The 26023-nt window shown below is 44.6% G+C and overlaps 1 protein-coding gene across 2 annotated transcripts in view; it reads left to right on the top strand.

Moving 5' to 3' along the window:
• Positions 1-26023, top strand: part of trim9 (tripartite motif containing 9) — a 40788-nt gene that overhangs the window by 8625 nt on the left and 6140 nt on the right. Inside the window, exons 2-8 of one of the 2 annotated variants that reach the window (XM_030081958.1) lie at positions 5370-5465; positions 7106-7159; positions 8278-8400; positions 18872-18982; positions 20197-20350; positions 21219-21364; positions 23699-23837. In XM_030081958.1, coding sequence (XP_029937818.1) covers positions 5370-5465; positions 7106-7159; positions 8278-8400; positions 18872-18982; positions 20197-20350; positions 21219-21364; positions 23699-23837 — 823 coding nt within the window. The remainder of the gene's footprint in view (positions 1-5369; positions 5466-7105; positions 7160-8277; positions 8401-18871; positions 18983-20196; positions 20351-21218; positions 21365-23698; positions 23838-26023) is intronic. The other variant, XM_030081959.1, reaches the window with a different exon arrangement.

Raw genomic sequence — 26023 nt, 5'->3', positions numbered from 1 at the left:
GGATTTTGGGAGTTCCTAGGCAAGGTGCAAAGTTACAAAATAATGTAACCTTGGCGTTCTTTCATTCATTTAAAGTACAACTTATACAAGAAATGGCTTGCAGAAAAAGTTTGACAAACCCCAGGCAGAGAGAAGTGACTGCCTGGCCTGACTTGGCCTTCGTACAGCTTCCTCTTCTCCTCAACGCAAGTACCGCCGCTCTCGACTGACTTCATTTCACTCTCGATGCGCTCCGGCTGACTCTCGATGGCTCGTGTGTCGTCATGTATGTGGCACATTTAAAGTGGATCAGCAGGTAGGCTCCTCGATCGGCTGCGAAAGCCACCATCCTCGCCGGCTAAATCAAGTGTTGACGAGAATAGACCGTTTCTGCCCCAATTCCTGCTGCGCCGTCCCAGGTGTCTGTCAAATAAGGACTCGGATGGAGCGACTGTGGCGGTTTCAAAAGCCCTCCTTATTATCGGAGTTTCACCGCTTTTTGTGTGGATAGTTAATGACTTCCTCTGCATTATTGATGATGGCAGATATAACGGATGAATAATTTACCAGACACTTAGGTTTTGCTTGTGGAAGAGGGCTTCATATGGGATCGTGTCGAACATGGAGGAAAATCAAAATCTGGCTGGATCCTAACTGTTCCAGCTTGTTTGAAGATGTGAGAGCTCTGTTTTTTTGTTTTTTGTTTTTTTTTTTAACAAGAACAAGGTTGTCTAAACAGGAAATATCACCAAGTCGCCTGCTTAATATTTCAAACTATATTCTCTTAGGACCACTGCAGTGTATGTAAACATCCACATCCTTTCATGTTAGAGTCTCTGGTTGCTGATACTACAGGGGGAAAACAATCAGTGATGAGTATTGTAAAAAAAAAAAAAAAAATGCCATTTTTACATTTATTTTCGTTTTCTTTTATTATAGGAGTTGACCCTTTATCATTACCTCCACGTACTCGCCAAATAATGTGATACAAAATCACTTGCAAATGTCAAAATCGCAAAGTGTGTACCGTTTTAACACCACACAGGATTAAGCGAGCGGAAAAAAAAAAGATTTTGAAGGGACTGTTCACGCGACTTCAGAGAAAATACTTAACCCAGAGGCACCGGGGAAGAGCAGGGAAGTTCAATTTTCCTCTGAAAGGTGCGAGCGCTTTTCCCGAGTAGTTAGCGGCTTTTCTCCGGGAGCGTCATCTTCCAGAGTGCACGCTAAAACACTGGCATTCTGTAGATAGAGTGCTTCTTCTTCTTCTCTTTTTTTTTTTTTTTTTTTTTAATTAGCTCGTCGAGAAGTATTTTTACTTTGCCGCGACTTTAAGGGCTTAGCGGCGACATTACACCTACCTCCTCCTGTCCTTGTGCCTCCCACTTCCTATTGGGGGCTCTAATCCAAATTGGCTCTGACGCCTCCCTGACATCCGTGCTTTCCTGTGACAGATTGGCTTGTTCGCTCGGCTGCGGCGAGAAAATGAAACACGCAGGATGGCCCCGGAGCCGCTGGTGAATTATTCATGCCCTGCACGTGTTCCCACTCGGCTTAATTACTGAGATGATTAGCGCTCCCAAATAGCGGGGACATCCTTAGGCCCCCCTCTGCGAAACCGAGATTGGAGCTCATTCCAAACATTCCAACATCCTCGTCTCCGCCCTAATGTTGCGCGATGCTTTTATTTTGACTTTCCCTGAACGCGATGTAGTTTATCCCTAGGGCCGGCATAAAGCCACATTGCATTAATGTACTGTAAGTGGAGGAGTGATATGCCAAAACTGAAAAAAAGACCCTTTTTTCCCTCCTCCCAGGGGATCCGCCATGTGTATCAAGCAGAACTATATCACAAGTCTGTCCATGACACTGAAGTCCCCTTAAAAGAGATGGAAATGCAAATCCAAGTGTGATGAGATGTAAATATCATGCACGATATGGCATGGGTAATAGTCCTCATCAATCAGTTTGAGAGGTGATGGAAATCGCTCGGTATTGCAAGCCGTTTTCTTGACCTCACACTCGTCCTGCTCTCATTTGTAGCCGGAGCCTGTCTTTCCATATGGCGTCCTGCCGGCCATGGCACCGACATCCTCACCAAGTTGGACGGTGCCCGTAAGCGGTGCGAAAATAAAACAGCCTCGACTTTTCCTCACACGTTTTGACCTGGTTTCGAGGACTGTGCACTGCGGGCTCTCAAACAGACACTGCGGAAAAACGCCTCCAGACAATCAGGCGCTTTTCATTTCATCCGTTTGGCAGAGGGATTCTGCTCTGTCACTGAACGCGCGCTGACTGTTAACAGGGCGCGGCGAGGCTCGCGCTCCCTGAATGTCCATCACTGCATCGCAGACGAGACAGAGATTGGAAGAGTGAGAGAGGAAAATGAGAGTCTGGCCGCGATGGAATGAACTCCGATTCAGGAGGGCTGAAAGGGGCAGGTGTGACTGACCCGACTGATATCTGCTGAAACCACCAGAGCCTGCGAGAGCGTTTTGGATGGCGCGAGCGTGATTGGCAGGATCTTTAAACCACAATGGCTGCTTAGTGGTCCGGCCGAAATGAGACTGATTGATTTCAGAGACTCGGAATGAGGCTCTGCCCGGGAATCCTGCCTTAGAAAATGAGGCTTTCTCTGCGCGTCCTGATAGTTCACTGGGTGAAGGTGCACAGGGGCTTCGTGGAATTGATTTCACCTGAAACTAGTGCTGAAAATAGTGAAACACACAAGACAGATGAATTTTCAGTTGGCAGAAATTATTTATTTAAAGTATTATAGACGTTAAACTGTTATAATTTAACTTGACTCGTGGTTTGAGTCGATTACCAAGTAAAAATCCCAAATATTTTTCTGATCCTGCCTCACTAAGCTCACTAAGATGCTAACATTTCTCCATTCACACCATTACAGTACTAATACTTGTCTGACAGACTAAGGAAGCAATCTGAAGACATCACTTTGATGTCCGCCAACTTTCTATTAGCATTTGTTATTTTTGACCCTTTATAGACTAAAAGATTAAAGATTGTTGATTCATTAATCAACAAAGACAGTAATCATTCATTGTAGTCCTGATTCCAGCTCACAAATTCAATGTCATGCTTCCTTCCTTTTAATCCATAAATGTCCTTTCCTGTGATGCCCTCCAGTAACGTCCAGCAATGCTGAGCAAGTCACGTCTTTTAGCCAAATTTCTCAAATTTCTTGACCCTCGGGATGTGGAATCACATTTCTATCACTGCTGGTTTCTAGGCGCAGCTAAAAAAAAAAAAAAAACAATGAACATTAATGACAGAGATACTGGATCACCTCCAAAACTGAATCACTACTTCTTCAATCCAAGACCAATTTTTCCACCAAATTTCATCAAAATCTGTTCATGTGTTTTTTTTTTTTTTAGATATCAGACTGACAAACAGATGAGGAAATTAAAGGTAACCAGTGTAGTTTGTGAGGCTTGATGGTGCACCGTTGGAAAGCCAGGTCCCAGTTTTATATGGACCATGTGCTGCCAGGAGGCGACTTATTACACACGTCAATGTAAACAGTGCAACTTTAAAAAATATCTTTTGAGGTAGGAAAAGCATTCATCGTGTTCATTAGGCCTCAGTGATGCACATACCATTTTTGGGTAAGACACTGTCAGTGTAAATAAAGAAAATTACATTGGGTGCCTTTGCTTCACAGGGCCCAACACATACATACTATTACATACATACTATTCCTCCACACTGAGGCCTTCGGGGTTTGGAATACGAGTCCCAAGTTAACAAAGAGGAAGTCTCCTGAAGTCCCACACGATACTGGAAAGTTTACATTTTAGTCTTTGCTCAGCTGTTGCCGGCTCAGTCGGTCCCATGGTGCGGCAGAGTTATGTTAACGGCAGCTGTCATGGTTTCCCAAACCCGGAGGTCAAAGGTCTCCGTCGACCCCAACAGGCGGACTCCCTTTTGAGCGGCTCACATCAGATGCCATGAGGCTGGGTTGACACAGAGGAGCGGCTTGTGATGGCTTGTTTTCACAAGATTTTTCCCTCTATCAGCTAGTCGCCGGTTTTATTGCTCGGCTCCGGAGCTAAGGTTATTTTTCTGGCCACGTAAAGCCCATTGCGCTCTTTTCCGCCTCGGTCCTCCCACAAGACAATAAGCTCCCTCACTTGGCGGTTGTCCAGTCCACTCAACCGAGCGCGGTTCCCAGAGGGTGAGGAGGTTTGGGTCAGGCCGCGTCCTCTCACTCCGTCACCTCCGCGTTCACACAGCCCCGCTTCACATGTGTGAACGCGGCCTCTGTGCTCCCTGCTATCCAAACAGGAGCGTTTGTGTGTCATTGCACACATCTACAGCAAAGGCATTTCCTGTTATGTGCGCCGCGCTCTGCTCCTCACGCCTGGAGGGAACAGACAGTCAAAAACAATAAAACTGTGCAGCAGTTAAGTGCCGTTGTTTACATAAATCATTTCAGTTTAATGCTACCCGGAAACGACAGTGTTATGACTGTTCAGGAATAAAAATCAGTGTGGATTTTGTTGTTTTCAGAAGCTAAGAAAAGCGTTCTTGTGTTTACAGCTTGACCACCGTGTGTTTTTTGAGTTTATCCAAATGATTTCATAAGCTTAAGGACAGAAGGACTTCCTCAAAACTTAAAAAAAAAAGTGAAAAGTGAAAATATTGGACGTCCAAGATTCATCTCATGACAGCAGCGATGCATTGCAGCAACACTGATATGTTACTAATATGTTTAGTTAGTAAATGGCAATTGAACAGACTCGTGCATTGACCTTGAAAACTACAGCATCTGTTCAGTCCAGCTCATGTTGCATGTTGTCTCCACATTAACGGCAGCATTTACCAAAATAAAACGTGGCTGTCCCTGCACCAAATTTTGAGCCATTCTTTGCATTTCCAACAAAAACAGAGTGGCTCCCAAACCGAAAAGCTGGTTCTCAGCTGGAGCCAGAAAATTGTAGTTCTCAAGTGTGAACCATGTTGGCGGGTATTGTTCTACAAGACAAGATGGAGACAGCTACCAAGAAAATGTGGCCTGGTCAAAAACCGTGGTTCAAAATGTTTTTTAACCACCTCGCACCTGCGTGCACCTGCAAAAAAAAACATTTTACATACCATTTGTTTTCCACATACTCAGCACAACACTGTGGTCATGCCCTGCCCTATTTATTTCTGTTGTGCACAGCATTATCAGTGATGCACTGGTTCCACTGCATAAACTGGTTGAAAGGCTGGCCGGTTCCTTAGTTTGCACCTTGGTTCCAAACTAAGCCAGAGGTGTGTATTGTGTACTGTGTGTGTGTGTGTGTGCCTAAGCGAACCGTCGACCACATCGCGGCGGCTGGGTGTGTGACGTCCCCTGTGCTTCTGCTCCCCCTCTGCAGGGCCAGCTGTCCCAGGCTCTCAACGGCCTGTCAGACCGAGCCACAGAGGCCAAGGAGTTCCTGGTCCAGCTGAGGAACATGGTGCAGCACATCCAGGTACTGTGACACACACACACACACATACACAGTTTCACCCTACTACATCCAGCCGTAAACCCCACATCCAAATAATATTGTGCTGATCCGCCGTGGCGTCCTGTTAGCAAACATTCCTCTTTACAGCCCTGAGCTCTGCAGCACGACATGCCGCTGCAGCGACAGACAGAGACAAACCGGCGTGTCGGATTCTCTGGTGTGCCGTGCTTTACCTTTAGCTACCCCTGGTTTAGACAGTGCTCATTGTGCACGCTCGGCAGCATCCATGACAGCTGCAGAATGACATTGTCTTGACTGGCGAGCACACGGCGGTTGAAAGTAAAGCTCAGAGCCGCACTGAAAGTTAAGGCTTTTTGATTTCCTTTGTTCAGTACTGGCTTGTTTCAAGGCTGTTTACGATGTTTCTGCAGCATTTTCCCACAATTACATTAGACAGAAGGTTTACTTTCTGATGCGACATAATAATCTCTAAAATGACCACAAAACAATAACAATAAATATCAAAATATATTTTTCTTCTATATAAATAATAATAAAAAAAAAGGTTCAATAACATAACAAGACAAGTGTGGGTGGATGTCCGGTCGTGAGCGAGGACACACACACATCACGCAGAACCTGCACAGTGTTGTTTTGGTGACTAAGACAGATTAGCATAAGTAGATTAGATTTCACTCTGAAGTAAACATTAGTCTTTAAACGTGATGTACAGTAATAATTATTTGATGTATCTTGAAATAATTATTGATGAAATAATGCATTTTATCGTCCAGCCCTACCCACGATGCATTTTTTACGGAAATGTATGGACGGTACATTAGACAGATGTACAGCACAGTTACCACTGGAATGAATGAAGGCACTCAGTGTAGTCGTCCTCGTACCAAACACACTGAATGGAGAGTTTGTTTACATTCACACACATTGTTGTGTCCTTGAGGCCTACACTGCAAAAACTCAAAATCTTACCAAGACTATTTGTCTTATTTCAAGTCAAAATGTCTCATTACACTTAAAATAAGACATGATCTCCTCAGAAGTAACTTGTTTTTAGACAGTTTTCTCTTGTTTTAAGTGAAAATTCACTTGAAACAAGTGAAAATTAGCTTGACACAATAAACAAATTTTGCCAGTGAAACAAGCAAACAAATACAAATATAAATAATCTTGGTAAGATTTTGAGTTTTTGCAGATGAGTACATTTCTTACCTTGAAAGACATTTGCAAAGCCTTATTATTGCAAAGGATTATTTTAATGGTTTATTTCGGCGTATGAATATACTCCCGTATTCTCGGCCTGCTAGGGGAGAATGTGATATGGGGACCAGGTTTTCCTAGAGTGCACCAGAGCAGGAATATTCACAAAATATATCGGGCATCTTTAAATAAATCAAGTTGCCTGTTACCTATCTTCGTGCATGGTACCAATGCTCATTTTCATGCCAAAATTTTCATAAAGTTAGACAAACTGTGAGCTTTGCCAGGTACTTTATGAAACACCGATGATGTTCCTGTATGCTTGCAACGTGCTGGTCTTTGTGGAAACAACTCTGTGGTCAGATTAATAGATTATTAATAGATTAATTCAGGGAGGAAGTAGGGATTAGACACCCTCGCTGATTGGTCTTTTCCTCACACAGCGGGCTGACGCTCCAGGGCCACCCTTAGAGACGTCAGGGTGGGGAACGCTAAAGGTGAGGTGGAGGAGAGAAGGGGGTGGGGGGGGCGGCGGGAGGGGGCTGGGGAGTAGGGATGTGTGAAATGAGCAGGACGAGGCGTAATTGGATGTACATTACTCAAACGGCAGCCCCGTGGTGTCGGTACATCGTGATGATTTTACCCGGCCTGCTTGTCTGACGGCAAGCAAACGGAGAGGAGGCAGTGTAATGACATGCATTTTTCATGAAATACCTCGTGTTTCATTTGAAGATAGATTGAATTCGAGCCACCCAAACGGCGCTCCGTCCAGGTGCTGCCGCTCTCCCTCCCTCATTTAGCCAGCTGTCCGTCTTCCTCGGCTCGGTGCGTCTGGTCTTGCATGGCGGCCAGTCGCACAGAGTCGGATTCTTAAAGGACCATATCGGTGATTCTGCGCACATTCATCTTTTCCCAAAGCAAGCAGTCGTAGTTTAGAACTGCGGCATCATTTTTCCTGCCCTTTCATCCAGCCACTGGTTTCCATTTATTCCACCACGATATGAAATGTAACTTTCCGACACTTCACATTTTCTCCACACCAGTACTCCATCACCTTAATGAAGTCAGCCACGTTAGTTTTCCTAAAAGCAGCAGCACTGTTGTGTTTTGATCACCTGAAAATGCCAGAAAATAATCTGAAACCTTTGCTTTACACGGTAAATTAACGGTTTGTGAATGGTGACAGATGTTTTGACCACTTCAAAAATGGAGGGATTTTGATTATATGTAATCTTTAGCACGCCCATAAATTGTAGTAAAGGGGCCCAACATTGGAAATCACAGGTATGGTCTTTTAATAAAAGGTGTGACGTGCCACACAGTCGATAATCTCACCTTTTTTTGTGTTTCGGTGTGACTCTCACTCGCACATGAGCGTTCTTCATTGATTCGAGGATGCTGCTTCAGTCATTGTTGTCTGTTTTTCCTGTTTGGTCTTGGACGGAGTCTGTTGATCAGCAACATTTGGCTCTCGATCCTTTCTTCACTCTCACTCGACGCTCTGTTTTCCTCTCTTTTTTCTGTCCGCCTGTTTGCTTTCACTTTAGTCACTTGAGTCCGTGCCAGCGTTGTGATTTTGCAGCCTCTCCGTGCGTTGTTTTTTTTTCCCCCGCAGGAGAACGGAGTGGAGTTTGAGGCCTGTTTGGTGGCGCAGTGTGACGCCCTCATCGACGCGCTGAACCGCCGCAAGGCCCAGCTGCTGGCTCGCGTCAACAAAGAGCACGAGCACAAGCTGAAGGTGAGCAGACCGAGCCCGCGGCCACACACACACACACACACACACACACACACACACTGAAAAACAACCCATCTGAACACGTTACGTAATCTTATTTTCCCTAAAGTGGTAATCCGCAAAATTCTTGTTGTGCTTTTATTCTGCTTTGTTTCCATCTTTGCTGCGGTGTCTCTGCACCGCTTCTCCCAGAGGTCACCTGTCAATCAAACTGTGTGACTTTGTCGTTTGTTTGTTTTTTATATTTAGTTTTCTGTAGATGACTGACATTGCTTCCACTGGTAATGTAAAGCATAAAGATTTATGTTCACTGCAGAATTTCCTTGCAAACAGATACCAGGGCGTTTGGGACAGCAAATCTATAAATATTTATGAACAAGGTATAAGCCTGAGTCACTGCTGTATTGTTATTATATCAAGTGGTGATGGTGTCGCAAAGCAGAAACTTACCTATTACCAAATGACAGGGGCTATTGCTTTAAAATAAGTGAAGAGAACATGAAAAGTGAAAAAATATGCCAGCTGTGAGAGCACTCTTACCTCGTTTCAACTCTTACCTCGACCCGACGTGGAGGATTTTTGTTTTTCCACTTGTTTTCGGAAAAACACAATTTTAAGGCTCAAAATTGGATTTAACAACCAGGACGGAGGGATGTTTCTTTTGCAGGTGAGAGTAAAGGTTTAGGGGGGGGGGGGTTCATGAGATATGAAAAGTGATTGCCGAGGGCCACGGCGCCACGTTTTCACTTCAAGCTGTTTGCAAGACAATGAACGCGAGGCGCAACCAAGAGATAGAGCCGACAGCAGGAGAGGAGGAAGGAGAGATACATTGTGCTGTACAGCATCCAATTTCATGCCCGGGTGGTCTGTAGAATTAAGGTTTCACACACGTAGGTGGCTCGAGAAACACGGCCTATGCATGGTTACGTGTGAACACGCTCATACACAGGCACGTATATTTTCCTCCCCTCCTCCCCCCTCGTATGGAATCTTTCATAGAAAATCTGTTCCGTTAACGATGGCTGGGTGTTTAGCGAGGGGCGGAGAGGCATGGGACCGGTTCACACCTCCGAGGCATGGGAGTTTCAACACGGCTGAGTGCATCTGGTCCGTCCCGACAGCCAACAGCCTGGTGCCTCCATGTGCCACCGATACAAGAACCATCTCCCCTCGATGGATCTCATACTCTCTGTGTGTTTTCAGTCCCTCTCTTGCTCACTCGTGTGAATCTGCATGGCCTCCACTTATTCGGTGACACTGCTGCCATCGTAGGAATGTCCCACAGAGTACACGATGCAAGAAAAATAAGTTTGTTTTAGATGTATTTTGAATTTTTTTTTTTTTTTTTTGCAAGTTGAATTCCCCATTTGACATTAGGGTTGGGAACTGGAATTAGAGATTCAGGTTTTCAGTCATTACCATCACTCAGTTTGATAGTTGGCAAGAGCGATTATTGTTTTTTTGGGCACAGTTCAGTTTGATTTTAGTTTGTAAACCGCGATTTGAATCAGTGATTTCATTCAGTGCTTCTGGTCGAATATCAATCAAACAAGCATGTGCAGTAAGATTGTTGTTTTTTCTTCTGAAATCCAGGATGCTCCATGCAAAGTTGTGGACTCTTTAGACTCTAAAAGGTCCCTCTATCAATAAACCCTCGGCGCACCTTTGAAAGGTATTTATTCTGCCAAAAAAAAAAGATCAGTGTAGTTGAATTGGCAGGATTTATTGAATTCAGTGAATGCAGTGAATGAGTCACCACACCGCTGCTGGAGCCACAGTCCTCGAGGGGAATCCAGAGCACTTTCCGTGGTCATTGTGGCCTGGAGACGCTGCCTGCTCCTTGAGTGCCTCCCCTGTAATTGGAGCCCTTTTGACGAGGGGGCCGTCGCCGGGATGCTTTCTGCTTCATTAGCATCTGGCTCAGTGGCAGAGGTCGCCCTGCCCGGCTAATCGAAAGAGACAAATTCCTCTCCCTGTGCGCTGCTGATGATCGTGAACTCGTTTGTGTGTCTTCCAGATGCAGCATTTCTTGGATAGGTAGCATGTTTTGCACCGAGTATTTGCATATGAAAAGCAGACTAAAACGCCAGCTATGCATTTTAGTCTCCTCCGACAAAGACACACTAATGAAATGCCCTGATTAATCTTGCTGATGCAGTTGCGTGAAGCTCAAGAAGCCACAAATGGAGCTGCGGAAATCAAAAAGCGAGCCGGCCTGTTTTAAAAGGGAGGCTGCTGTAGCCGGCCTGGGCGCTCCCGGCGAGCTGCTCGAGCCCCGCCGCTCTCCCCCCCGGCCCTCGCCGCTGACGCCGAAGCCTCGTCGCCATGGTGACCGGGACGTGATGAGCTTGTTGTTTGAAGCTGTGGAGGCGAGAAGTAGCCCTTAATAACATGAGTCAGGTTCATTTTTTTTTTTTTCCCTCCGCGCACCGCATCAGAAGGAGTGCCCCCGTGTATTGGTTCTGAAAGACGGCAGGGGCAGAAGGTGGCCGGCAGCTTGTCACGCTGAGCGGTTATGAAAGCTCTTTTGTTTCCCTTTGACTTCCTCCTTCAGTCCCATTCAGTCGCTCATCATAAGAGCCATACGACAGGCAGACAGGTGACTAATTCATCAATACATCCTTTATAAATTCTGCCAATTCAGCTGCATCGATTTGCCATAACATACAGAATAAATCACTCTGACTTCAGTTTAAATCAGTATGAAATGTTTTGATATCTAATCACTCATCATCCTTAAAAAAAGAAGAATCTAATAGCATCCAGTCATCCATAAAGTCACGTCCAGTGAACTGACTGATTCTTCTATATATTATCAGGAGGATAAACTCCATTAATATCGGTCATGTTGTTTTCAAGGGGGTCCTTAACACAAATACACAGCAAACACACAACATAAAGCAGAACAACACAAATACAGCATAAACACACTCACACATACACAGCAAAGTAGTGATATCTTCCTGTCTGGGAGACTAATGCCGGATGTGTTTCTTTAAAGGCACATTTTGCTAAACTCCCGAGGGCTTCTGCCAGTGAGGACCCTGTAGATTCAATTGGCCAAAAATGTGGAATAAGCATGCAGTTTATCAGTGAGTCCATGTTTTTTTTTTATCAGCCGAGTCTAAACGTCCTCACCGACCTAAACCGACCTTTGGCAGCTGTGCGTAGTGCACCTGGAATGAATACTAAACTTTGTCCAAAAGTGCTGAGTGGTTTGCCGACTCAAATCGATTTGAATCATTCCAATTATGAAAGAAATTAATCATCCTCAAGCCGAACCGCCCACCCGTGAATCGTGACTTGAATTGAATCTCTCCGTCAAGCCACAGATTCACACCTCTTGTTTCACATTATTTATCGTCCCGTGATGAAGAAAAATTCATTACGGAAAGATCAAACCTATACGTTCTCGCCTCTGTCAGCGCCCTTCGCGCCGTATTTCATCTGCAGTGAAAATGAAATGCGCGGGAACAGCGGGATCCAGCAGAGATCTGATGAGGGATTCTTCTGAGAGCTGATTAGAGCGATACAAAGTGAATTGGACACCGAGTCAGAGCTCGTCCCGCTCCGCCCGCTGTGATGTCTGCCTCGGCTCGGAGATGCTTCGCCTTAATGAGCAGAGCCGCACCTCAGAGGCTATTTTTGCTCCCGCAGTAGCAATCTGCTGTCTGGGTGGCTGTCCTTCCTGTTTGCTCCATCTTGTCCCCCCCCTCTCTCTCTCTCTACGGGGAGATCCCTTCTTCCTGTAGTCCAACCCCCCGCCCAATTTTCCCTCACTGAAACACCAGGAGTGGGTCAGACTCTACAGCAGCTGATAGATGAACTTGGGAAATAAAAAGTAGCACTGCAAGCAAATATCGAATGATTAATTCCCTCACTGTGAACGACAGCGTTTTTTTTTTTTTCTTTTTTTTTTTTATTGCTGCAGTGGGATCTGCAGCAGAGACTGTTTATCAGTGTGTCATGGTGGGAAAGACAGTGAGATGAGTAATCCAGCAGAGGGATATTATTCACCAGGGCCTATAATTCCCCTTAATTCCTTGTGAAACGCATTGCAAGGACGGAAAGACGCTTTCACTGAATATTTTTTTTGGCATCCATTGTCCTGATGCTGCAGTTTTGACCCTTTATGTTTTCACTGTTGGTCATATTGACGTCAAGGAAGTCCGTCTCGCTGAATAAGAGTAAATGCCAATCAAACGTGAATGAAAATGCAGCCTCAAACACCGTTCAAAGCCTCGGATGAGCGTTTCTATTATTCTTCTAACTAGCCACAAAGTTAATCCACTGACGTCACTGGGAGATATTCTCAGCACAGCTACAATGATCTTTATTAGGGGGAAAAAAACGTTTCAACAGCGTAAAACACAAGCATTAGTCGTCACGTGTCAGTGTCGAGCCCTAAAAATAAATTTGCAATGGCTTGTTTTGTAGACTCATTGATTTTAAACAAACACACATGGAGAAATCCAGCGTAAAAGAGGGAGAGCACAGTTCAGCCTCCATTTAAGATCCATAGTAGCTGCAGCTGCTCTCAACAGAAAAAATTGAATTATACCATAAAACAACAAAACAGCAAAAGAAACATAAAGTAAGTCGCCAGCCCCTTGTTTAAAAAAAAAGTGTTCATGTGTTTTAGGGTGGAATTTTCCTTAAATGTTCATGCAAACCGTTAAAGTGAAGAGACGGGACGTCATGCGGGCCGCGTCCTGAAATGTTAAAAGTTGAACGGGCTGTTAGGGGACGCGCAGCCTCTTGATCTGCGCTGACAGCCGAATGTCAGTGGAAGTGGTGCGTGTCACTTTGCCTGAGCGTCACCGCGCTGCAAAACCTACAGGACACAGCAGAGAGACACTCGAGCCCCCTCATTCGTCTTCCTTTCGTCCTTTTTTATTTCATCTGTTTCCCCACTCCGACTCCTCCCGCCTCTCTCTTCTCCATCCCTCCCTCTTCTACTCTCCTCTCGTTTACAAACTCCTTTTTCTGTCTTCCCTTATTTTTTAACCCTCCTTGCTCCCCTTACCTCACCACACAGCAAAAAAAATCAAGTCATTTAGTTTCATATTCAGTCTTAAAATCTTGTTTTTTTTCCCAAAAGAAGTGAAAAAAATCTGTCAGTGGGATAAAATAATCCCACTTGCTTCCAATTTCCAGGATTTTCTTGAGTCAAGTGTCATTTTCTTGACCCTAGTGGACTGATCTGCCTTATTCTGCCTTGTTTCGATATATTTAATCTTGTTCCCAGAAAAAATCCTGAAACAAGTGAAACTGGATTGGAAGCTAGTTGGATTGCCTCATCCCACTGGCAGATTATTACATTGATTTAGTTTTTTTCAAGATTTTAAGCGTGGAGGTGAGACTAGATTACTTGATGTATATTTTTTGCAGTGCATTTTTTTTTTGTTGCCATCTTCCACCTTCCTCTTCCTCTTCTCTCCCTTTTAACCTTTTCATTCTCAACATCCCACCTCTCTCATCTCCTTATTTTCTACCCACCTCGGCATTTATACACACCAAGTATCAGTCATCTTCGTGCACTTCCCTCTTGTAAAACCCCTTTTCGTCTATAGCTTTTGTCGGTCTCCTGGATACCAGCCTGTGCTGCTGAAAGGAGACAGGTGAGGAAGCTGCGGCCACGACATCCTGTGAGGCCAACAGTGCCGCAGTGGCCTAATAATTACAACAACAGAAACAGATCGAGGGAGGAAAGCAATTACTCGTGCAAAAGAACACCGAGTCCAGCAGGGCCACATATGTGCCTGTGAGGAGATTATATCGGATAATATTGGTTGAAGTCGGTGCTTGAGGACAGGATTCATGTTCAGCGAAATAACAGCAACAACCTCAGAGACAAAATCTTTTGAATCATATAAATCCCTGATTTAAAAATGTGCCGACACGTCGTGGCTCTCAAAGATTGATTCTGGATTTGTCGGTCCAAAAGTGGGCAAAAAAAAAAAATGCACACATCTGGTACAGCACTTTTATTTTGAAGTGCAGTTTCTTAGCAAAGACTCTTGTTTGAAAAAGGGAGAAATGTTTTGAATGTAAGCCGCTCCACTTTGGCCCATGAAATTGGACATAAAAGGAGGAATCTCACACAGTTTTTGAATGTGTGCACTTGTTTAGATGGGAGTCGATGCTTTCCGACAAAAAAAAAAAAAAAAAAAAAAAAAAAAAAATGTGCATCTTCATCGGCCAAAGTAGCCTTTTGGAAACATTTTTGAAAGAACCTGAGCTTCCAGAGGGCTAACGGTGCATCGAGGCATTGTGGGTCACTACAGTCGTGTTATATGGCTCTTATGTGTGGACCATGACTTAATAACTGAAGAGCAATGTGGAGCCTGAGGCGCACCAGCGGATACCCACCGTGTTACAGCACCGATGCTCACCCAAAATGGATCTCTGGACTAAAGTTAGCAGCTCCCCATGTTACAAGAGTAGTAGCGTGTTTTAATGAGTCTGTGTCCTGCGGCAACAGAATAAATTTCTCATCCGCGTCCTGGGATGAACCCCTGCTGTGCCAAAACTTGAGCAGAGTGACTACAGAGGGAGGCGTCGACAGCTCTCCAAGGGATGCTCGATGTTTTTGTCCCCCTCCCTCCCCCGGTTTGGGACGGTGTCAGCGGTGCAGCAGAGGTGCTGCGACTTGGCTCGGTGATGTGCTTAATCACCATGACAACCACAAATGTCAGAGAGAGGGGACGGAGGGGACGAAGTTTTGTTTCCTCCGTGAGCTGCATTCATCTCGGCTGCTGCAGAGAGCGTGGCCCACTTAACACTGCCATCTCTGCCCTCCACCAGTGTCCTCCAGTGTGTGTGTGTGTGTGTGTGTGTGTGTGTGTGTGTGTCTTTAACCTGTTTAGTTTTCTCTGCTACATCCGAGGCTAAACTTCAGTGCTTTCCTTTGTGAGGAATTCAGGAGAATGAACACAAGTTGTAGTTAGTGTCATATTCAGTTTCTTAAAGCCTGTTTTTTTTTTTTTTTTTTTTTTTTTTTTTTTGTTCTTTCTTGAAACGAGTAAACAGTCTGCCAGTGGGCTGCGGCAATCTCACTTGTTCCCAATGTTGTTTCAGCAATTTTTCTGGGGACATGTGTTGAAACAAGGCAGAATGAGGCACTTGGATCAAGAAAGCCATACTTTTCTGGAAATTTTGAAAACAAGGTCATTAACTTTGGAAAGGAAAAACAACATCATAAGACTGATTAATAGGCCTGTAAGAGCAAATGACTTGTTAAGATGGAGATTTTTTTTTTTTTTCTGTGAATCTTTTATCAAGTGATCATCTGGCAGAGGGATATCGCCGGTAGCTGCCTTATATCTTATTCTTAAAGTGGATTTCTGAAAATGCGGAGAGCGAGCGCTGGGTAAGCAGACCACTCTGTCTGTCTCGACGCTGTTTGGGTCGCGTGGGGACACCGGGAGGAGACGGGAGAGAGAAAAGAGCAAACGAGGACGACTGCAAAAGATCAAGAAGACGGATCAAAAAGAATAGCGACTGAGGGAGGGAATGAGGGATGGCGAGGAACTATGCAAGCTTCGCCACCTTTTCTTTTTCCCGAGTCCGGTTCCTCCACATGTTTCATATGTATTAGTGAATAAAGAGAGTTTTGGTGAGGCGGGACGGCGAGTTTGCTTGTTAAACCGGCGGCGACGGCGGCGAGAAACTCCTCCTGGAGCGCTGCCAGGCCACTGCAGGGGTGTGCACGGTCCAGGCTTGACACAGCAGGTCGGGTTTGGCCCTCAGCCAGAGAAATATAGACCAAATGATCCGTCCTGGGGTGATGCAAGTCCACAGGTCTCCCCTCACTGTATGAGCAGAGGTGTTAAACACCATATTCAGGCTACATACTGGACTGATTGCAGCCGTAAAAGGAATAATTAGAGTACAATTAGCTGCCCCTGTGCCGGCTTTAGGTACTCACTTGCTTATTCTGACCACAGTTATTAATGAATTAGAGTGCAATCACGCCTTCAGTGGAAATGTTTACTTTGTATTTTTTGTGTTTGGTTCGTTTAGTGTCATGCTGTGCAATTATAAGCAAACCAGAGTTTGTAAAAAAAAAAAAAACAAGTTATATGGACTTGCAGGTAGCCGAGTTTTGGTTGCCTATTACAGATAATGGAGGGGAAGAGCTGTCAAAACAAATGCAACCTTGAATTTGTTGTTGTTGTTGCCCCTTAGTTGGTCCAGGTTTTCCTGACGCTGCACCCCAGTTCACTGAAACTGCATTTTCAAGCATCTTGGCGCACTTTGTTTGGTAGCAGCCAAGGTCAAATGGCACAGATGGCACCTTCCCAAATAAGCCCAAACTAAAGGAGTAAACACTGCAGAGTCTCGAATATGCTTCTCCCATCACGCTCGGTGTGGCTGAATAAAACCAAGCAGCATACGGCCAGACTAAACCGAAGTCAGAGGCGCTCTTCTTTGAAAAAAAAAAACAAAAAAAAACAGACATTTGACTCTGGTCTTCATAACGGAGCTGCAAAAAACTGATGTTTGGAGGGGTGCAGCTCTTGGACATTTGAAGTCTGAATTCAGCTTCTGTTCCTCCTTTCAGGGCTGCAACTGAGGATTATTATCATTCTCATCATTTCATCTGTCAATTATTTCTTTCATTAAATGATTAAACATTTTGCCTCTTAACTGTCAACAACTAATGATTAATGTCCATCACCGAGGCGATGTCTTAACATTGCTTACTTCTGACCGATAGCAAGAAAAATATATAAAAAAAAATATATGTTTTATGACATGAAACAGAAAAGCAAGCAAGCCTTTGCATTTGTGAATCTGTAACTCGCAAGTGTTTGGTATTTTTATTTGATAAATGGATCAAACGATTAATCAGTTATCCAAATTATGGTTGATTAATCTTCTGTCAGTTGATTGATTGGCTAACTGTCTGATCATTAAAGCATGATTTCCTTTATGCAAAAGCTTGATGATTGAAATAGAGTTGGTTGTGTCTCTGTAGAGGTCTGATATGTTTCACTGGAGGTTTATTTGTCGCCACTCCTCTGTGAAATCCTCATGTGTTTGTCTCACGTTCCAAGTAGCTTTTAGCTCGGAGTAAAAAATCCAGTGTGTGTCGGTTGTAACGCCACACATCAGCTGTACATTACTTGCATACCAGATGCCGTCATGATTGCAGCGGCCAGTAAATCATATCTGGATACTTCCCTCACGTCCACACTGATTATATCTCTGAGCCGAGCGATGATTGGAGGGCGTTAATCTTCGTCTATATGGAAGTCTTCACTTTCTGCCGGGTGTCAGCAGTGCTACAATACTTGCATACTTGATGCCGCTCCGACTGCAGTCATCATTAAATCATCTCAGTGTGTACCGCCGGTCTGTGCACGGCCGCAGGAAGGATTTTCCTCCGCCGCTCAGCCTTGGCACCCTTTGGATAGAAAAGCAGTGAAGTTACTGTTACCTAGCAACCCTCGGCCCACCACCTCCGCTGATTTCAGACTGTTGAGCAGAGGCTGTATGGACATCAGTGGGCCTATAGCATCGTCATTGGACGGGGAATCTCCCAATTCGAGCCTCTTCTTTACCGAAATATCGACTTTAGATGGAGCTTATATATGAAATGTGCATGTGTGTATGTTTCCTACCAAACCTCATCTCTTCAGGTCTTGCAGCAGTACAGATAAATCATGGGCAGGGGATATAATGTGAGTCGTTTCAGGTCAATAGTGTAAATCTCGTTTGTCACTTTGGCTCCGTAGTATCATATCATATTTCTCCCAAAGAAATGGAGTTCATTGGGAGAAATTTCAGCACAATCTGGCACTAAAGATCATCACTCCACCTCGCCGATCCACTCATCTGATCTTTCGAAGCAAGCAGCCGATGACACATGCAGCCCAGTGATGCTGACGAATTTTTCGCGTGGCCCGTGTGAGAACACAATGTCACTTTCCCTCAGCCCGGCGTCACTAACACAATTGGTGACCGTCCTGCACTAACACTCGTCTTCTTCCCTCCTCCCCCAATCTGTCCAAATCTCAAGGGTCCAATTAGCCCATTTATCAATTTTACAGCCCCTGTTGCTACTCTCATTATTGTTGTCTCCTCCCCCTTTTTTTTATTACATCGTTTCTCTTTACATGTCTCCTTTCCTTTCTTTGTGTTCTCCCTTTCAACCCTCTTCCTTTTTAATTTACCCTCTACCTTCCTCTTTTTCCCTCCTCCTTCCTTTTCTACCCATCCATGTTTTCTTTATGCTTTGTGTCAGTAGCACTGGACAGCACTTGCATATTAATGCACTCACCCCAGTTGTTATTAGACCGTCTTTGTGCATTTCTCTGTTTAAGTCCAGAATAATTACAGAGCTGGAAAAACGGTGGTGATTACCTGATGGTTTTCTTCATCTAAGAGTTTACGGTTTTATATGGTTGTTTTCTTTGCCAAGGTGTTGAATAACCCTGTTCCCTCCTCCCTCTCCTCTCCGTCCCAGGTGGTGCGGGATCAGATCTCCCACTGCACGGTGAAGCTGCGTCAGACCACGGGGCTGATGGAGTACTGTCTGGAGGTCATCAAGGAGAACGACCCCAGTGGTTTCCTGCAGGTCAGACTCCCAAATTCGGTTCAATACAGTGATCATGAACGGGGGTGTAAAATGTTCACCGAAAAAATGGCTAGAACCCCATTGTAGCATCCATTGTAGCAGTGTTATCTGTTTATTTTGGAGCTTTATATTTCATGATTGTTGAGTCTCTGATGGAAGTGCAAGTTTCCTGAATTTCTATCTCAACACATCATTTCCACTATTCCACTGCTTTTTTTTCCCCCCTTCGCCCAGGAATAAAACTTCAAAAGATTTGTCTCCTCAAAAACCAGCGTTATAAAGTCAAAGAATTACTGCCAGCGAGTATGACTCAGACTCAAAATACATCTTAGATCGAGTCAACTTTACTGCTGTGAGGAAAATAAATTTAACCAAAACTCAACTGATGGGGTAAAGTGAATTTCCAGTGGATTCGTTGCTTTGAGAAAAGTTCCTTTGTGACTGGTAAAACAAAGCTATTTCCATAGCTCCAGCCCAGCAATATCCTCTTGTTACACTTAATGTCTTTTGTCATCCTGACTTTATCATCACAGTCGACATCTACAAAGCCGGCTAGCATCGACTTAAGGTTACTTCTTGTGTCACTGCTTTCCAAATTCTTGATCAGATTGAAACCGTGAGCAGGACTTGAGGAGATAAAGGGAAACACACTGCCTCTAGCAAATAATGGAGGCACACAAACACATACATGTTTACTGAAAGAGACCATTAAAGGAACACTTTTTGTGGGGCAAAATACCGTTTTTCCGACTTACCGAGACTGAGACAAGATGTTGGATGCCATTTTCACCTCTGGATGTCCAGTGGTTCGGTTCCTGTCTCTGCGAAAGTGAAAAAAATAAACCTTACAGCAACCCAAAGCTGTCTTATTTACACGGTCTATCGTGGATATTTGAAATACAAAAAAGAGAGTTTTAGGAGAAGTTCATTTGTGCTGGATCTTTGTTTACGTTCAGCGGTGCACCGATCACTGTGACAGATGGAAGGATAAATATGTTCAGTGGTTACAGTTCCACCATCTAACTTCTCCTGAAACCGCTCTTGTTTGTTGAAAAAAAAAAAATCACAAGATGTGTACTTCAAATATACATAATACACTGTGTCAATAACAGCTTCCTAGTTGCTTTGTTAGGAAGATTTATGACTGATGAATGCTTAGTGAGGATTATCAGCCCTGCACTGAGATTTGGCTGAACGTCCTGCTGCTCTCCCAGATCTCGGACGCTCTGATCCGGAGGGTCCACATGACGGAGAGCCAGTGGGGGAAGGGAACGCTCACGCCCAGGATGACCAGCGACTTCGACCTGACGCTGGACAGCGGGCCGCTCCTGCAGACCATCCACCAGCTGGACTTTGTCCAGATGAAAGGTACAGGAGGGGACTTAATGGGTACAGACGCCACAGGCTGTTATGAATGAACAGAGGGGTGATGACAAACACGGCGCAGCAGCTGACAGTGACTTCCTACCAGCCTCTGATGGAGCTGTTAACCAGAATCACTCCTCTGGTGATCGAGACAGCACCACAAAAACCCGAATGAAAAATAACTTCAACAGTCCTAGAGGGACTAATTGTGCTTTTATGATACTGCTTATTTTTCAGTGAACTTAATGATCTTAATGATATTTTTATCTTACTAAAATATCCCAGTTTGCTGTGACATTTATACGCTATCCTTTTAAATTTGTTATTAGATTATAATGGCTCTTTCTCATTAAAGTAAATGCCTAAGTGTGCAGTCATGCAGTTAAAAAAAACGTGCACATATTCTTTTTTTTTTTCTTTAGGTAATATTTATTTTACTGGCTGGTAACAATAAAAATAATTCAGAAGTCATCTTGAATAGCAGGAACCTTCCATTGTTAATTGGATAAACACACAGAAACGTGTTTGTTTGGTTTGTAGAATATTGTTCTTGCTTTGTATGTGGTTTCATTAGAACACTTTGCCAAAATATTCTACAAAAGTGTTGGCAGGTGGTGTTTGGATATTGAGCGCCTACAGCAGTCTGAATATTCACGAGCCACAGGACGTTGATTAATGTGTCATAAATGTATACATTTCTAAGCGGAATTCATAAATTATGAATCCCACTTATTGAAAAGGTCTTCTGCACCGCGGAGTCAGTGGGTGTGTAGGCGTGTCGGTGTGTGTGTGCGTGTGTGCGCGTGTGATGTGCATGTGTGCCTTGCATATCTCAGTGGGCTGTAATTTGGCCTGCTTTCCCCCTCCTCAGTCCCAGCTGCTCCCATGCTCCAGCTGGAGGAATGCTGCACCCAGAACAACAGCGCCACGTTGTCATGGAAACAGCCGCCGCTCTCCACCATCGCCGTGGACGGATACATCCTCGAGCTGGACGATGGAAACGGGGGCCAGTTCAGGGTAAGGCGCTCCTCTCGCGGTCGGACTGTAGGTGCACTGTTCCTGCTCGCGATTTATCTGTCCAACTTTGTTTTTCCTTGTAAAAAAAACCCTGGAACTGGAACCCCGCTTAGATTTGCATTTAGATTACAAGTGTAAATGTGACAGACAGTCAAGGTAATAATTTACCTTTACACAACACTAGCCCTCTCTGTGATAGGCCACTGCCTCAACAAAGACGCCTTCATTTGCTGCCAGCGAGGACACCAGCGCGGCTAAAGGGGGGGAATGTGAAAGCAAAGCATTGTCGCTCAGCTCCCTCGGGTGAGATGTGTGAGGGTCGCACCGCGGAGCTCCGGGTGATACGAGAGCGGGTCATGCGCCATGGCGGGGCATTGAATGACACGGTGTCAGGAGGAAAGGCTGGTAATGCAGCTGTCAGCCGGGATGATCCCGCAGGAAGCGTGATCCGGGATCAAAGCTTGCGTGCGCTCCCTCACACAGGTTAGCTGTGTAATCCATCCTCCTACGACCCTCCCTGGTTCTCCGCACAGTGGGGCCGCCGCTTTGTGGAGAGAGCAACTTATACGTCCCGAACAATGCTCCCACCACAATAGCAGGGATATCCGTGTCGGGCTTTTAAAGAGCAGGTTCCTCCAGACTGACTCTCCTGTCTAAGAATTTAAAGCCCTGCTCCGGTTCACCTCATGACTGCAGTCATTTTCAGAACCGAGTCAGAAAGTCATGTGGAAATATCACCACCGATCACGATGAGTCTCACATGTACAGCAGGTTAATCAGGGCCTGGATACTTTATTCCAGCAGTGCATAATTACTTATCACTCCCATTATTGCAAAGATTAATTTTGCGTGGACGCCGTGTAAGTCTGACATCATGTGGGGTCTGGTTACACCTGTTGCACAGATAAGACAAGATTTCCTTATAGGATAATATAAGAATTTCCATATTGTTTATTATATTTACTGAAATGGAAACTGGCTGTGTTTATTAAAAAAAAAAAAAAAAAAAAAAAAAAAAGCAGAAAATGTCCAACTAAATTCTCTAAACAGCTGATACAGCACAATCCAAATGTTTGACAGTGTTTTGACTGTTCTGACAATTCTCTGCTTACACACACACACACACACACACACACACACACACACATAATGCAGGAGTTTTCAGCAGTCACTAGAATAGGTAAGAGAATATGAGCACGTGTTCTGAGATGTTTGGACATTTTGTGCTTTTTTTTTTTTTTTGGAGCTGGTCTACAGGAAAGTTGTGGAGAAGAATGATATGAAACTACATTTTGGGGTGAACTATGCCTTTAACGCGCCTACAAACTCACTGACGCTCACCCCGTGTCCTGTGCATGTTGTCAAATGTGATGTGAAAGGTCTAACAGCAGCTTCTGGGCTGTGTTTTGAAGTTGTGGAGAAGCGGGCCGCGACCTTGTTGCGCTTGTTTCCCTTCACCGACGCCTCGCAGCCAAAGCTGAGCCGACCGTAATTTGTCGCCCTCCACACCCCTTCGCTTCACTCCGTGGCTGTAATTGTCTGTATGCGCGACATCTCTCCGTCTTAATTACAACTTTTGCATCCGAGGGGATCATTCACGAACAATCTGCTGCAGATTCACCGACTGTATCTGTTAGCTGCTAATTGGCAGGCATTCTGTGCCAAATTGCTGTGCAGCTCGGAGTCATTTTGCCACGGCGCAGCATTTTAACCGGTAGCCTGCAATTTGGTCACATTCAGACTGAGGCAGAAATAAACCAGTCCAGAGGGGCGTGAGTGATTTGACTGACACACAATACCACCGCAGGGGTATGACCGGAAAAGGCACGCCGCATTTCATAACTTTCAAGCACATTTTGGGAGTTGAAACTTTTTTATCATCCATCTGCTCCATTTCACTGAGGTTTACTGTGTGTTGAAAATGAAGCAGTAATTTCACCAAAAAACCTGCACACTTCATGTCATATCTATGTCTTAGGCTGTATTTTTCGGGATGGAATAACGTTCCAAATTGCACAGGAAGTTTTCTTTTTCTTCTGCTACTATCTGACTCATTGTGGAACGCCAACGCAGCACCACACCGAGCTGAGAGAGTGGACCCCGTGTCTATTTATACTCCGCAGCGTGGGCTGCCTCTCCCACGCTCAGTTGTACGAACTCACACTTATTTCACTCACCACCAAATCCAAACGGGACGCTCTCTCTCTCTCTCTCTCTTTCTCTCTTTGCCTTGTTAAAGAAGCAATGCCGTAAATCTGTTCGGTGTCATGATATGAGAGAAATCTGCCTGCACAGCTTATGTGGCTGACAGGACGCTCCTGTGTGTCTTTACAGGAAGTGTACGTGGGGACGGAGACCATCTGCACGGTGGATGGACTCCACTTCAACAGCACCTACAAGTCCAGAGTGAAGGCCTTCAACGCCAGCGGAGTGGGCCAGTACAGCAAGACGCTGATCATGCAGACCTCTGAGAGTATGTCGAGCACCGATCCCACCTCGTCTCACTTGCACGGCTGCGCATTTTTAAAGGGAAAATCCACTCTCTAAACAGAATTCGCTTATTTATTCCTCCACATCTTTGGGTCGTTCAGTCAATATTTGCGAGCGCAGACATCTTCCCCCCAGAAGTTAGAATCCAGAGAGAGAGCCAACACTCTGGTCTGTTCTGCCAGAAAAATAAACTTTAGCTCGAGCTCCTCCACTGACAGTGATGTGCAGGCTGGACTCAGATGCTGCCTTTGTACCTCGCCGAGTTACATTTACACCTGGTATTGCAACCCTGCTGCCAACACTGACATCAGATTGCACCTCCCCGCGGATTTACACACACGTCACTTGGAGGTTTTTTTTTTTGTTTTTTTTTTTACTATATCCTGTAGAGAGATAGCAAATGCTTGGGAGACAATGCTTCTATGTGGATCATATGTACACTCGCCATCCATTTTTGATTGGTTGCTATTTTTAACACTATGGCTGTCCAGGCTGCCTTCCACTTGTTTGCTCCTTATTTCATTTTAAATTAGGGATGCACCAGTGTGTAACAGCTGATACAGATTCACATACTGATGTGCTTTTTTGTGAGAATTGGAATATAAATGCAGGCTTGACAAGTGTTTTTAAACAATAAATCATATTCATTTTCTTCTCTCACACAATTGGCCAAATAACGACAGTAAAAAATAATAATTGGACCAATATTGATATTGCTTTTGAAAGTTTATATTGGCCGACAACGATAGTCTGACAATATATTGAGCCATCCCTAGTTTAAATGGTTGCTGCATGTGGATTGGAGATGTAATTTTACATGCACTTTGGTTTTGTTGTGGTCAAATGTCTCTGAATCATGATTTCAAAGTGTCTTGTGTGCATTTTTATGCAGCTAAAGTCCACCAACCTACAGTGCACATGTACTGTATGTCAGTGACAGGTGTGGAGGAGCTTTTTATTGGTCATTTGCTACCAGTAGGGAGTTATTTTTTTGGTAGTAGTCGTTATTTTAGATATTAAAATGCACCATATTACCATGGGTGGTGTAACAGAGGCCAGTTTCTTATTTATTGTCAGTGGAGCAGCTTCAGTAAGTGCCACTTGATGACATTATAAACTCGAGTCTTGGCTTATTTTCCTCTGCGTTTGGGAGAGACAAGTTCATTTGCAGCGCACAAATCTTGACTAAACTCCAGGAGATCATAAGAATAATATATCACCGCTGTCAGAGTAAAGAGCCTTGTATCTTTACGGAGTCAACTTTAAAAGGAATTTAGAAAAACAACCTTATTTCACACTGACAGCAATGCGTTTCTGAACTTTTGATTGTGGGTTTTGAATGGGTTTCACTCAGGAAAAAAAAAAAAAAACATGCAAAACTTTTGGCTCGCAGCAAAAAAAATCAAAATCATAAAGCAAAATCAGTTTTCAAGTTGTTTCTGCCCAGAAGCGGCGGCACATGAATTCTGCTTGCGAGTGCATTTTAGCTTTAAAACAAGGACATGCCGCACAGTAGCAGCTGGTACATGTAGAATCCACCCATGTGCTTGCTTTCCCATGAATTCCTGTGTCTGCTGCCGTGCACAGACAGGGAAGCTTGCCGTCCATCAGTGGACCTGAAAGGCCCAAACAGCCTCCCTACCTGGCAGAGAGAGCGCTCGGCATCTGCTGGGGGCTGTGCAAAGTCATCTAACCTTTTTCCCCTCAGTTTATTCAGTTTCAGTTTCTATGTTTTAGCAGACACCACGCCCGGAAAGTACTTTGATTTTGTGAGCTTGGGAAAAAAACGGGGATCATTTTTCATGGATTTCTTGATTGGAAAGAGAATGTGTTTCAAAGTCTGTTCACTGTGCTTTCATGCCTGTTATTTTTTTATTCTTTTCTCTTTTTTTTTGGTGTTTATTTCTTTGGTTTTGTTTTGGGGATCTCCTCTCTGGTCATTTTGGCCACTGACTCTGAGCCGGCTTCCCTGACCAAACCTGCTTTTACCCTCTCTGCCACCCTCCCGACCCCTCTCCACTGTCTGCTTTTCCGCCTCACCTCGTCCCCCCCCCCCTCTCCCTTTTTTCTTTCTCTCCCTCTTTCTTTCCCCTCTTCCCACCCCTTTCATTCCACATTTCAGCTGGACTCCCCCCATGCGATATGCAATCTATAGGCACAGGTACAGTA

The sequence above is a fragment of the Myripristis murdjan genome, chromosome 22 (genome assembly GCF_902150065.1).
Source record: "Myripristis murdjan chromosome 22, fMyrMur1.1, whole genome shotgun sequence".
Taxonomy (NCBI): domain Eukaryota; kingdom Metazoa; phylum Chordata; class Actinopteri; order Holocentriformes; family Holocentridae; genus Myripristis; species Myripristis murdjan.
The sequence above is the reverse complement of the archived record's forward strand: the minus strand, read 5'-3'. Positions and strand labels throughout refer to the sequence as shown.